Genomic DNA, 12,573 nt, shown 5'->3' on the forward strand with positions numbered 1-12,573 from the left:
GGAGATATAGTCCAGGATGCTGCTCCAAAAGGTGGTAAGGAAGCTGGAAGGCTGGGGCTCTGTGGGCAGGTGGGCAAGATCCACAAAACCCTAGGGAACGTTGACTTGGTTTGCAGATCACTACTGCCCTCTGGTGGTGATCAGCTTGGGCAACCCTGCTTCTGGAGGTTCAAATAGGGACAGGGGAGTGGGTAGGTGAGAACTGAAGGTTAGAGGCTTTTGAGGCCTCGGGAGGAAGACTGTTCCAAGTGGTGGAACAGCATGTGTGAGGCGAGGACCCACGATAGCTGGTGGGCAAAGGACCAGAGAAGCACAGGCTCAGTCCCCAATAATTCCACCAGGTTTCCCTCCCACCTAGAAGAGATGAGCTGCCTGAACAGCCCTCCGGCAGCCCAGAGAGCATCTGAAATTCTTTATTGGAACATCATTGCTGTTTGCCAAATAGAAGACACAGACAGCAGACGAACAGTGAAAACAGAGCCCAGTGACCAGAGCTGGCCCCTTGGCTGGGGACCCTCCCCTACTACCTGGTGGACCAGCCTGGCAACCTCTGCCCCTCCCCGGACCCCCGGGCCTTTGGCATAATGCTGATGGGGGGCTGCAGGCAGTGAAGCCCCTTGACTCAAAGCAGAGACTTGAATGGGCGCTGGAGAGTGGGGACAGTGGAGAGGCCAGGGAGGGCTGGGCGGGCCCCCCGGGCTGGGCCGAGCAGCGCAAGTGGAGGAAGCCAGGAGCGGGCGAGATGGCATCTATCCGTTTTCTGAAAAGGGGCACATAGGGGCCTGGAAGCAGGTGGTGGTGGTAGCTGGGGCAGGTCACACGCTGACATCCTTCTCATCTCCCGTCTTGGGAACAGCCTCCAGCAGCGGGTCCCCAGGACCTGCCTCTTCTCCCTCCTTGGCCTCACTGGCCTTAGAGTTGGGGACCCAGAGGCCGGAGTCAATGCAGCGTTGCATGTGGTACTTCGCGTCCTGTGAGGAGAAGGGCAGGCAGATGAGGTGGGGCCACCACCCAGGGGTCCCCATTATCCCCTGCACATCCCCAAGCTGGCTTCCTGCCTATTGATATTTAACCAATTTATTTGAGATGGAGTCTCACTCTGTCACCCAGGCTGGAGTGCAATGGTGCAATCTCGGCTCACTGCAACCTCCACCTCCCAGGTTCAAGTGCCTCAGCCTCCCAAGTAGCTGGGGTTACAGACACCTGTCACCATGCCTGGCTGATTTTTTTACTTTTAGTAGAGATGGGGTTTTGCCATGTTGGCCAGGCTGGTCTCAAACTCCTGACCTCAGGTGATCCGCCTGCCTTGGCCTCCCAAAGCGCTGAGATTACAGGCGTGAGCCACCGTACTCAGCTGGAACTTTAAATTTTATTTAACTTTATTTTAAATTTAGATAGTGCAATCTAGAACAAAAGCCAGCAAATTTTTTTAGTAAAGGGACTGACTAAATATTTCTGCTTCCGCAAGCCATATGGTCTCCGTCACGACTCAACTCTGTGGCAGAGCAAGATCGGTTGTAGATGACAGTGAAACAATTGAGCATGGCTTCTTTGTTGCAATAAAACTTTATTATAAAGACAGGCAGTGAGTCTGGGAGCTGCGGTTTGCAGAAGCTGGTCTAGATGGCTATGCCCATAGAAGCTTCTAGAAACTCATGGCCAGTCCTGCAGCTAGACCCATTTTACAGACGAGAAAACCAGGGTGACCAACCAGTGAGCCAAGTGGTAGGAATAGGGTCAATCGTGTCCTACTTAGATTCAACGTCTATTGCCACTTCCAAAAATACAGCCAGTGAGACCTTCTTTATAAAAACATAATTTTTAGAAAAAAAATCAGTGAGATGTCATGGTGTCAGCCTATAATCCCAGGTACTTGGGGAGGCTGAGGTGGGAGGATCACTTGAGCCTGGGAGGTGGAGGCTGCAGCCTGGGTGAGAGAGGAAGACCCTGTCTGTCAAAAAAAAAAAAACAGATGGCCAGGTGCAGTGACTCACGCCTGTAATCCCAGCACTCTGGGAGGCTGAGGCGGGCGGATCACGAGGTCAGGAGATTGAGACCATCCTGGCTAACACAGTGAAACCCCGTCTCTACTAAAAAATACAAAAAATTAGCCGGGCATGGTGGTGGGTGCCTGTAGTCCCAGCTACTCGGGAGGCTGAGGCAGGAGAATGGTGCAAACCCGGGAGGCGGAGTTTGCAGTGAGCAGAAATAGCACCACTGCACTCCAGCCTGGGTGACAGAGCGAGACTCTGTCTCAAAAAAAAAAAAACCAGACAAAATCCAATTAACAGCCAGCATTTACCAGCCCCTGCCGTGTGCTCAGCTCCTTTCCCCACACGTTTTGTGAGCTGATATTGAGAGAAAATATGGTTTGCATAAGGAAACTGAGGCTGGACTCAGTCACATTAACAGTGACTATCAGTCACAAGGGACATACGCTCAAAGCTCAGCATTTATCTGCTGGATGCTGGGACACAGTAGGTGCTCAATAAATGTGGGTGTGTGCCAAGGTAACACGACCCCCCTTAGTCCTTGGAGAAGCCTTGAAGGGGCACTTTCACCAACTGGCTTCAGAGACTTGGGACACAGGGCTGGGGGAGACACATGGCCCGCTGGAAAGGCATGGGACGTGGGGGTTACTCACGGTGGGGTCCATCTTGCTGATGGCGTCTTGCAGCATCTGCACGTCCTTTACATCGAAGCACTTCTGGAGTTCCTGGGGGTATAGAAGGGCTGGGGTCAGGGGCTGGGTCCCTGTGCCCTGGGGGGTCCCGCTCAGGGTCCTCCTGCCGCCCGCCTGGGCTGGGGAGCCGCACCTCAGGGAGGGACTCGTAGACCTCGACAGGGTCCAGGCCGCCGGGGCCAAGCCGCTTCTTGCGCTCCTCCTCCTCATACTCCTTCATGGCCTTCTCAATGCGCAGCTTGGCACGGCCCCGCACACGCTCCTTGAAGGCTTCTAGCTCGTCGTTGAAGCCCTCCATGTACTGGCGATCGGCTGTCTATGGGGGTCGGGCAGTGCTCACTAGACTTGGCCCAGTGCTCAGGAGGGACTGGGGGCCCAGGACCCTCCAGCCACAGCTCCTCAGAGGTGCCCCAGGGCTCCCTAAGTCTGTTCCTGACTTACATAAAGGGCTTCCCAAGGCCTGGGCTCCCCTGCCAGGGACCTCATCTGGCATTTGCTAAAGACCACCTCCTTGGGAGCCCTGCTCTACTGCAGATCCGAGACACTCGTGTCCTCAGTGTCCCTGCATGGGCACCTCTAACTCAACACGGCCACCTCCCAGCCTGCCTTGTCCTTGGTCTCCCCAGTCTTGGTAAGGGTACCCCTGTTCCTCCAGGTGCGCAAGTTAAAAACCCGAGAGGCTGGCAGGCGCCTGTAATGCCAGCTACTTGGGAGGCTGAGGCATGAGAGTTGCTTGAACCCAGGAGGCAGGGGTTGTAGTGAGCTGAGATCACGCCATTGCACTCCAGCCTTGGTGATAGCAAGACTGGGTCTCAAAAACAAAAAAAAGCCCAGAGCCCTAGAGGCACCCTCACCTCTGTCCTTTACCCACATATCCACATGGGGACCTCCAGCACATCCTAGTGCTCCCATTTTTTTTTGTAATGCAGTTTTGCTCTGTCACCCAGGCTGGAGTGCAGTGGAACACCACAGCTCACAAATTCCTGAGCTCAAGTGGTCCTCCTGCTTCAGCCTCCCAAAGACTTGGACTATAGGACTCAGTCACCAAGCCTGGCCTGACCTCCACTTTTAAAGTCTGGCAGCATCCGCCCACTTCTCTCCCCCTCCTTGGCCCCGCCCTCTCCTGATCTAGGATTCGGTGATTGGAGGGGCTTGAGTCCCAGTGGACAGGAGTCGGCCTTACCCAGAGCGCTGTGGGCTGGTTCCCTGGGGAGGGGGCCTCCAGCCACCTGGCAGCTCAGGGGACCCTACCTTAATCTTAGTGAAGAACTGCCGGAAGCAGGCCCGGGGGTCCACCTTCAGGCTCTTGGCCAGCTCCAGGATAAACTGCATGACGATTGTCTGGTGGGCCACCTGCTCCATGAGTGCACATTTCTGCCAGGGAGAACAGGCACAGTGTTACCAAGTGGCGGCCTCAGGGCAGCACCTTTTCACAGCCCTGGGGAAAGCTCCACTCACCTCCTCCACCTCTAGGTCAATGCACCAGATGACCAGGTAATTGGCCGTCTCCTCGCACACCAGGTGGACATTGTCTGACAGGTACTTTTGGCTGTCATCCCAGCGGCGGAGCATGCCTGTGGGAAGATGCTGGCAAGGTGCTGGAGGGCCCTGGAGGCAAAGGGCCTGCCCCGACCTTGCCCCCCATAACCTCACACGCCCCACTCACCAAAGTGCTTGATCTGTTTCTCGTACTTTTCCACGAAAGTCTTGTGTTTCTGCTCCCTCACCTCCTCTGAGTCCTCCTCTGTCTTCTCGGGCTTGGTGTTGACCATGCTCTGTGGTAGGGTGAGAGGGGGAGTGGGCTGGGGCAAGGCTGCGGAGCGCCTCGAGTGCGGCCGGGCGGGCCGTGGCCGCAGCGCCCATCCCATCCACGGCGGAGGTGGTGACGAAGCCATGAGCATCAAGGTGGCGGGAGCGTGGGCATGGGCCTTGGGGCAGATCAGAGGAGGGGACCGGTGGGGTGTTTCATCCGCCCGGCCCTCCAAGCCTGTCCCCCCTCCCACGTGGCCCCCGTCCGTCCCTCAGCTCTCTGCCCCACACCACACTCTTCAACTACACCGCCGCGGTCCTCCCCTGACCAGGCATTGGGTGCGCATGCGTCCTGGCTGCATACTCGCTGGCTGCGCAAGTGCACTGCCCGCCCCGCCCGCCCCGCACACCTTGCTGAAGCCGTCTTTGCTGAGCGTGTCCACGTTCCAGGGCATGCTCTTCTCCTTCTTGCGCATCTCTTCCAGCTTCTGCTCCCAGCTCCGCTCCTCTTTGCGCAGCTGCTGTGCCTCGGCCTGCAGCCGCTCCAGCTCTGCCTTGCCGCCCTCAGCCACCTCCAGCTCCTTCAGCTTCCTCTGGCATTCGGCCACCTTGCGCTTGCACTCGCGGCAGCCCCTGTCCAGTTCCTCCTTCTCCTTCTGGAACTGCTCCATGCGCTCCACCCGGGCCTGCGGGCAGGGGCGGCCTATCAACTTTGGGGAGCGGCCTGTCCCTTACCCCCAGCCCCATACCCAATCCCCGCACCAGAGATGGCCCCGGGAAAAAGTATGCCTCCACCTCCCGTGCCCTGGTCTCCCAGCTTCCGCCCCTGCCCCCACAGGTGCCGACGCACACCCAAGTGGGGTCCGGTCCCTCCGTCCTCCGCTCAGAACCCTGGCGGCTCCCATCTCACTCAGAGCAGAGTCCAGGTTGTCACCACAGCCTACGTAGGCCCTACACAATCTGCCCCAGCACCTCCCCTGCTAACTCTTCCTTCCAGCCACACTGGCCCCTCACTTTTCTCACCTTTTCTTGAGACCATTTTTTTTTCTTTTAGAAAAAAAACAAAAAAACAGGGTCTCACTCTGTCGCCCAGGTCAGAGTGCAGTGGCCCAATGACGACTTACTGAAGCCTCGACCTCCCTGGGCTCAGGCAATCCTCCCACCTCGCCTCCCGAGTAGCTGGGACTACAGGTGTGCACCACCACGCCCAGCTAATTTTTGTATTTGCAGTAAAGATGGGGTTTCGCCATGTTGCCCAGACGGGTCTTGAAGTCCTGGGTTCAAGCGACTCTTCCGCCTTGGCCTCCCAAAGTGCTGGGACCACAGGCAGGAGCCACTCTGCTCTGCAGAGCCTGCTTTTTTCTTGAACTTCAAGGCCTTCACACTGGCTGTTCCAACTACTTGGAATGATTTTCCCTCAGATCCCCCCACAGCTGACTCTATGGCACCCGCACCATCTGGGCTCCATGTTGCCTTAGCGAGGACCCCTTCCCTAACCACCTTCCTATTGATGGCAACCTCCCGCTGCCCCCGTCTGGAATTCCCTGCCTCAACACCAGCCACCACTCACATCATATGACAATTATTTATCACGTTTTTGGGTACTGCCCCGCCCCGCTCTCTAAATATGGGAATGTGTTTGCCATTTTGTCTCCAGAACCAGGAACTTGGCCTGGCGCAAAGCAGGGGCTCAGCAAATGCTTGTTTTTTTGTTTTTATTTTGTTTGGTTTTCTTTGAACAAGGTCTTGTTGTCATGCAGACTAGAGTGCAGTGGTGCGATCATGGTTCACTGCAGCCTTGACCTCCCAGGCTCAAGAGATCCTCCTGCCTCAACCTCCCAACTAGCTAGGACTAAAGGTGCACAGAAACCACCATGCCCAGCTATTGTTTTTTTTTTGTTTTTTTTTTAGATGGAGTCGCCCAGGCTGGAGTGCAGTGGTACGATCTTGGCTCACTGCAACCTCTGCCTCCCGTTTTCAAGAGATTTTCCTGCCTCAGCCTTCTGAGTAGCTGGGATTACAGGCATGCGCCACCACACCAGGGTAATTTTATATTTTTAGTAGAGACCAGGTTTCTCCATGTTGGTCAGGCTGATCTGGAACTCCTGACCTCAAGTGATCCACCCACCTTGGCCTCCCAAATTACTGGGATTACAGGCATGAGCCACTGTACCAGGGCCCCTTCTAGATGTTTCTTTGTTCCACCCATAACCTTGCTCCAGGATCACTGCCTAGGCCCCCTTAGCTCTGTCTCCAGCCCAGCATGCCCTCCTGAGCCCCAGCTTGGTGTCTACCTGCTTCCCGCTCACCCAAGCCCCAGATGTCACTCCCCAGGCATTCCTTTCTCCTGATAACAATGCCTCATCTCCTCAGGCTCCTGGTCCCCACCTCACTCCCTGCCTCGCTCAGACCTCCATCTGGGTCCCCATCGGATCATTCAGGACCCTCCGGAGACCCCTATGTGGCTCCACCATCACCCCTCCTGAACCTCAGTGGGGGCTGTTCTATTCAGAGCCGCTGATCAAACCTGGAAACATGCCACCACCTTCAATTGCTGTCCCTCTCCAATCCAGGCACAGCTGCTGCCAGGGAGGCCGGTGAAACCCGCGCATTTGACCACGTGACCAGAGTCCTCCCCACTACCACGTCTTGGGGGGTCTGAATTCAGATGGGACTTCTGATCCTGGCATCCTGGTCCTGGGTCCCAGGCAGATGCTGGCCCTCATGGTTCCTGGAAAGTGTGGCCTTTCTCTTGCCTCTTGGCCTCTGCACGTGCGGTTCCCTTACCTGCTTTGCACCCAAAACTCAGCTTCGACAGAGCCTTCCCCAAATGTTCCCTGCCTGGGGCACCACTGATCCCCAAAGGACCTCCTGTGACCATCTGACATGGTGAGGGTGCTGGAGGACAGCCTTGGGGCACCGGCCCTGGGTCCTAGCCCACAGCTACCATGTACTGGCTGGGTATCCCTGGGCCATCCCCTAACCTCCTGGAACCTCAGTTTCCTCATCTTGTCAAACAGTCAACAATGCTGACCGCACAAGCTCGTTTCAGAAGAAACTAAGGAGATGATTAAAGTAAAATGTCCCGAGTCATGCGGGCCCTCAGCATGCACCCTTCCTGCGCTGGCCAGGGTCATTACCATCTGTGTGAGGGGATAGTCTCTCTCTCTCTCTCTCTCTCTCTCTCTCTCTCTCTCTCTCTCTGGGGAGCACTCTGGTACTTTAAAAAGGAAATATCATCAAATGCTTAGTTTAATTTCTGGCCCAGAGCACACGCTCAATAACTGGGAGTGGTTGTTACTACATAGTCACAACACCCGGCTGTGCCACTGATGGGAGATGAACTTTGGCCATGTCACTGAAACCTCTCCCGGCCTTGGTCTTCCCCTCTGTGAAACGGAGTCTCACAGGATCACTGTGAGGACTGAATAACTCTATGGAAAATGCTCCCAAAACAGCCCTCAGTAGGCGTGTCCCACTGTTACCATCTCCGTCCTTGTCACTGCCACTTGAATGGTCTGCTGACTCATTTCTGTGCCTTATCTGAGGCTGTGTCCCCAGGTTCTAGGGCAGGGCCAGGCAGACCTGGCCCCTATTCTAATACCCCAGGGGACTGACACAGCCAGCCTGAGCCTCGGATTCCCCCATATGAATAAGGGGTCAAGAAGGCCTACATGGTTGGGCGTGGTGGCTCACGCCTGTAATCCCAGCACTTTGGGAGGCTGAGGCGAGTGGATCACCTGAGGTCAGGAGTGTGAGACCAGCCTGGCCAACATGGTGAAACCCCATCTCTACTAAGAATATGAAAAGTAGCTGGGCGTGGTGGCGAGCACCTGCAATCCCAGCCACTCCAGGAGCTGAGGCAGAATCGCTTGAACCTGAGGCAGAAGTTGCAGTGAACCAAGATCACGCTAGTGCACTCCAGCATGACCCTGTCTCAAAAAAAAAAAAAAAAGCTACCCCTCATGAGATAAACTGCAGCTGCAGGCTGGCACAGTGGCCCATGCCTATAATCCTAGCACTTTGGGAGGCCGAGGTGGGAGGATCACTTGAGCTCAGGAATTCGAGACCAGCCTGGGTAACACAGTGAGATTCCATCTCTTAAAAAAAAAAAAGTTGCTGGGCAGGGTGGCTCACGCCTGTAATCCCAACACTTTGGGAAGCCAAGCGGGCAGATCATGAGGTCAGGAGTTTGGGACCAGCCTGGCCAACATGGGGAAACCCGGTCTCTACTAAAAAAAATAGAAAAAGTAGCCAGGCATGGTGGCACGCACCTGTAGTTCCAGTTACTCAGGAGGCTGAGGCAGGAGAATTGCTTGAACCCAGGAGGTGGAGGTTGCAGTGAGCCGAGAGGGCACCACTGCACTCCAGTCTGGGCAATAGAGTGAGACTCTGTCTTAAAAAAAAGACAAAAAAAAGCAACTGTGGCCTCTGCAACTCCCTTCCTCCACGATGAGCCTGTGTCACCCTGGAGCCTGCCTGCCACCCTGCAAGCCACTGCTGGGCAGCCATCAGTCTCCCCTGTGTCCTCTGAATAGCCGCCAGGGAGGCCACAGCTAAAAAAGGCCTCTTGGAGTTGGTGGGGGCGGCAGCCTGCCCAGCCTGGGCTTTACACCTCCCATTGGGCAGGGGCTGTAGCAGGCTGAGCAGGGGAGAAGCCACCCCAGCAAGCAGGGCCCACAGGTGTCACTACCCTCCTGCCTTAGAGTTAGGAAAACTGAGGCTCACGAAATCTCAATGTCATATAACTCATTAGAAGAAACCATTAACAGCAGCTATCTCTGGGCAGGAGAGTCGGCGAGCTGGGGCTAGGAAAAGGGATTCATTTGTCCCCTTTTGGAACCTTTGGAATTTTTTTTTTTTTTTTTTTGAAAAGACAAGGTCTTAGGCCAGGCTTGGTGGCTCACACCTACAATCCCGGCACTTTTTGAGGCTGAGGTGGGTGGATCGCCTGAACTCAGGAGTGTGAGACCAGCCTGGGCAACATGGTGAAACCCTGTCTCTACCAAAAATACAAAAATCAACCAGGAATGGTGGTGTGCACCTATGGTCCCAGCTACTCAGGAGGCAGAAATAGGAGGATCACTTGAGCCCGGAAGATGGAAGTTGCAGTGAGCCGAGATGGCACCACTGCACTCCAGCCTGGGTGACAAAGCAAGACCCTGTCTCAAAAAAAAAACAAACAAACAAATCAAAATTAAAAAAAAGAAAAAAGAAAGACAGACAAGGTCTTGCTATGTTGCTCAGGCTGGACTTGAACTTCTGGGCTCAAATGATCCTTCTGCCTCAGCCTCCTGAGTAGCTAGGACTATAGGCATGTGTCCCCACATGTGGCTGTGGAATTTTTTTTTAACCATTCACAAAAATTATTTAAATGATGATGACGGTAATAGCTACTGCCCCAAAAGGATTACAAATATTAAACGAATAAGGTAACCCTTACAACAACCCTATGGGGTGGACATCATTCAGATTCTCAGGTGCTCAGGCACAGAGCAATCAAACAATTCCCTGGCACTCACGCAGCATGTGAGTGACACAGACAGAGCTGAGATTTGAACCTAGTCAGGCCTGTGCTCAGAACCACAGCGATCTCTCCTTCCCCTCCACAATGCTTCCTTCCAAACCTGCCCCAAGTTTTCCTGCCCAATCTTAATTTATTCTTACAAAAGTCTCAGGGAGGTGGGGTCATAGTATCCCAGGTTTCATACGGGATCAGGGAGGCCTGAGTCTTGCCACATCAAAGAAAGAAAGAAGCAGCAAGAGGCAGGACTAGGATTGGAACGCAAGCTTGCCTGTCCTTGAACCTGTGCTGGAGACGCTGAAGCCCCCTGCCTCCCTTACGTGCCACTACAACCACCGGGTTCTCAGCGGTAGGACAGGAAAAGCTCCGTGCCAGAGGGAGGAGGGTGTGGCAGGTACGCTACGCTGCAGGAGGGGGGCCCTCCCACTCGGCAGGACCAAACCATTCTCCACAGTAGTAAAGATTAACCTCTTTATGTGACAGAAATAGGTCTTCCCAAGAATAGTCTTTGGAGCTTTGTGGAAGTCTTAAATATTTCATAATAAAATGTTACACACGGCAAGAAATAGAAGCGCTAGAACTTTCTTCCCACACTCCAGTGGCTCGCTTGGCAGGTACACTACCCAGGAGACTCAGGATTTAAGGAAGAGGTCTGGAGGTGGGACTGGGAGCTAGATAAAGAGACTAATGCCGTATTCTGGAGTATTCCAAAATGATGGGGAAGGGAACTTCTAGTTGTTTCTTGGATAAATGATGGGGAGTTGTCCTATGAGAGGGTGGGGTAAGAGATCCTCACTAGAAGGTTCTGAAAGGTATATGCCCTTAGTTTAAGAGTACAACATGGCTGGGTGCAGTGGCTCACGCCTGTAATCCCAGCACTCTGGGAGGCCGAGGTGGGTGGATCGCCTGAGGTCAGGAGTTCGAGACCAGCCTGACCAACATGGAGAAACCCCGTCTCTACTAAAGATACAAAACTAGCCAGGCGTGGTGCCGCATGCCTGTAATCCTAGCTATTCAGGAGGCTGAGGCAGGAGAATTGCTTGAACCCGGGAAGCAGAGGTTGCAGTGAGCCAAGATTGTGCCACTGAACTCCAGCCTGGGCGACAAGGAAACTCCATCTCAAAAAAAAAAGAGTACAACAGACACTGATATGTGATTTGGGGTAGCAGGAGGTTAAACCTTTAAGTCTTAGTCACCCCATTGGCTTGTGAGCACTGAGGGGGTGGTAGGACATGGATCACTCAGACTTGGGATTCTGGGGTCTGGATTTGGGGGTTCTGTTGTGGTCCGATAGAAGAAGGGGTAGTGAATTTAGAATCAGACCAGGAGTCCCTGGAAAAGAGCAGGGACAATTTGGGTCACAGAGTAGCGATCAGGTTGGGGACACAAGGTGGGGTGGGTTTGGGGTCCTGGGCTTGAGTTAGGGGAGTTTCCAATGCTGGCCAAGGCTCATACAGGAAGCCAGTCTGGGAGGTGGGTGGTGACAGGGTCTGCAATACCAAGTAGGGGCAGGGGCTCTGGCTGGGCCGGAAGCCACGTGGGCAGGATTTCCTGGTCTAATGGGAAATGGGTCTACCCGAGGCCAAAGGAGAGGCTGGAATGTGAGGCTCTGTCGGGGTGGAGCTGGTAGTTAGATCCAGAGGGGAACCAGGTTCCACAACCGAAGTCCTCGGTGAGACTAAGGATCCTGAAGGGGGACGGCTCTACACTCTAGGAAGGGGGTCCCGGGTGTGGGCAGGGACAGGAATATCAGAGTAGCACAGAGTTCCTTGTACCGTTTAGAAAAGGAGTGGCGACTCCGGATCTGAATGGGAACCCCGGATCAAGATCCCGGAAAGTAGATCCCAGGACAGACCAAAGTATTGGGGGTCCAGACTACGGAGGTGGGGGAGGGCGACGTGAGATCCCAGATAGGGAGTGGATACCCGAATAGGATGAGGGATCATCTAGAAGAATTTGGGGACCAAACTTTGAGGCAGAGTTCTGGGTGTAAATGTTAACTCCGAACAGAATTAGGGAGACTCGTCTAAGGCAGTCCAGACTGAAGAAGTTCTAGGGGGTGAATAGGGAATCCCACGCAAAAATCGGAGCAGGGGGTTGGGGGGAGATCCCGAGCAGGGACTCAGGGTACCAGTGGTACTGGGGTCCTGGAGTTGAATCGAGGCTCCTGAAAGTCCAGACTGAGGGGGTGAGAATCCTAGGTGTGAACAGTGGGGTCCCTGGGCAGTATCGGGGACCACAACTCTGGAGCGGGGTCCGGGAGTGGGGAAAGGGATGGGCGCGCGCGCCTTACCTGATGCCGCCAGCGGAAGAGGCTGGCCGTGTCGATGTTGGGGTGCGTCTCGTCTTCATCATCAGACACCTCAATGTGGTCCCACACGCTGTAGTCCACCATCTTGCCTTGGCGGCCCAGCCCGCTACGGCTCGGTTGGCGGCGACGGCGGCGGCGCTGGAGACTTGGTGCGCGGAGCCCCGCCCCTTCCGCTTCCGCCCGAGTGCGGGGGAAACCCCGCCCATGCCTGACGTCACATCCCTAGTAACCGCGGCAGCGGCACTGGCTACCCATTCTGCCTTAAAGGGCCTTGCGCAAGCGTTCCAGTCCCCTGAAGTTCCCGCA

General features: G+C 55.0%; 1 protein-coding gene across 2 annotated transcripts; it reads right to left on the reverse strand.

The window, feature by feature from the left end:
- Positions 1-397: 397 nt before the first annotated feature.
- CDC37 (cell division cycle 37, HSP90 cochaperone) lies at positions 398-12,436 on the reverse strand. Of its 2 annotated transcripts, none has more exons than XM_005587948.4 (8): positions 12,250-12,436; positions 4,843-5,118; positions 4,350-4,458; positions 4,142-4,257; positions 3,935-4,057; positions 2,817-2,999; positions 2,645-2,716; positions 398-971 (listed from the first exon to the last, which is right to left on the reverse strand). In XM_005587948.4, the coding sequence occupies exons 1-8, from the start codon at positions 12,349-12,351 to the stop codon at positions 816-818; spliced, it is 1,137 nt and encodes a 378-aa protein (XP_005588005.1). In that variant the 5' UTR covers positions 12,352-12,436; the 3' UTR covers positions 398-815. The 2 variants fall into 2 exon arrangements, with proteins under 2 accessions (XP_005588005.1, XP_073881964.1); XM_074025863.1 differs by having other exon boundaries at positions 4,350-4,611.
- Positions 12,437-12,573: the final 137 nt, after the last annotated feature.

This window comes from Macaca fascicularis, chromosome 19 (genome assembly GCF_037993035.2).
Source record: "Macaca fascicularis isolate 582-1 chromosome 19, T2T-MFA8v1.1".
Taxonomy (NCBI): Eukaryota; Metazoa; Chordata; class Mammalia; order Primates; family Cercopithecidae; genus Macaca; species Macaca fascicularis.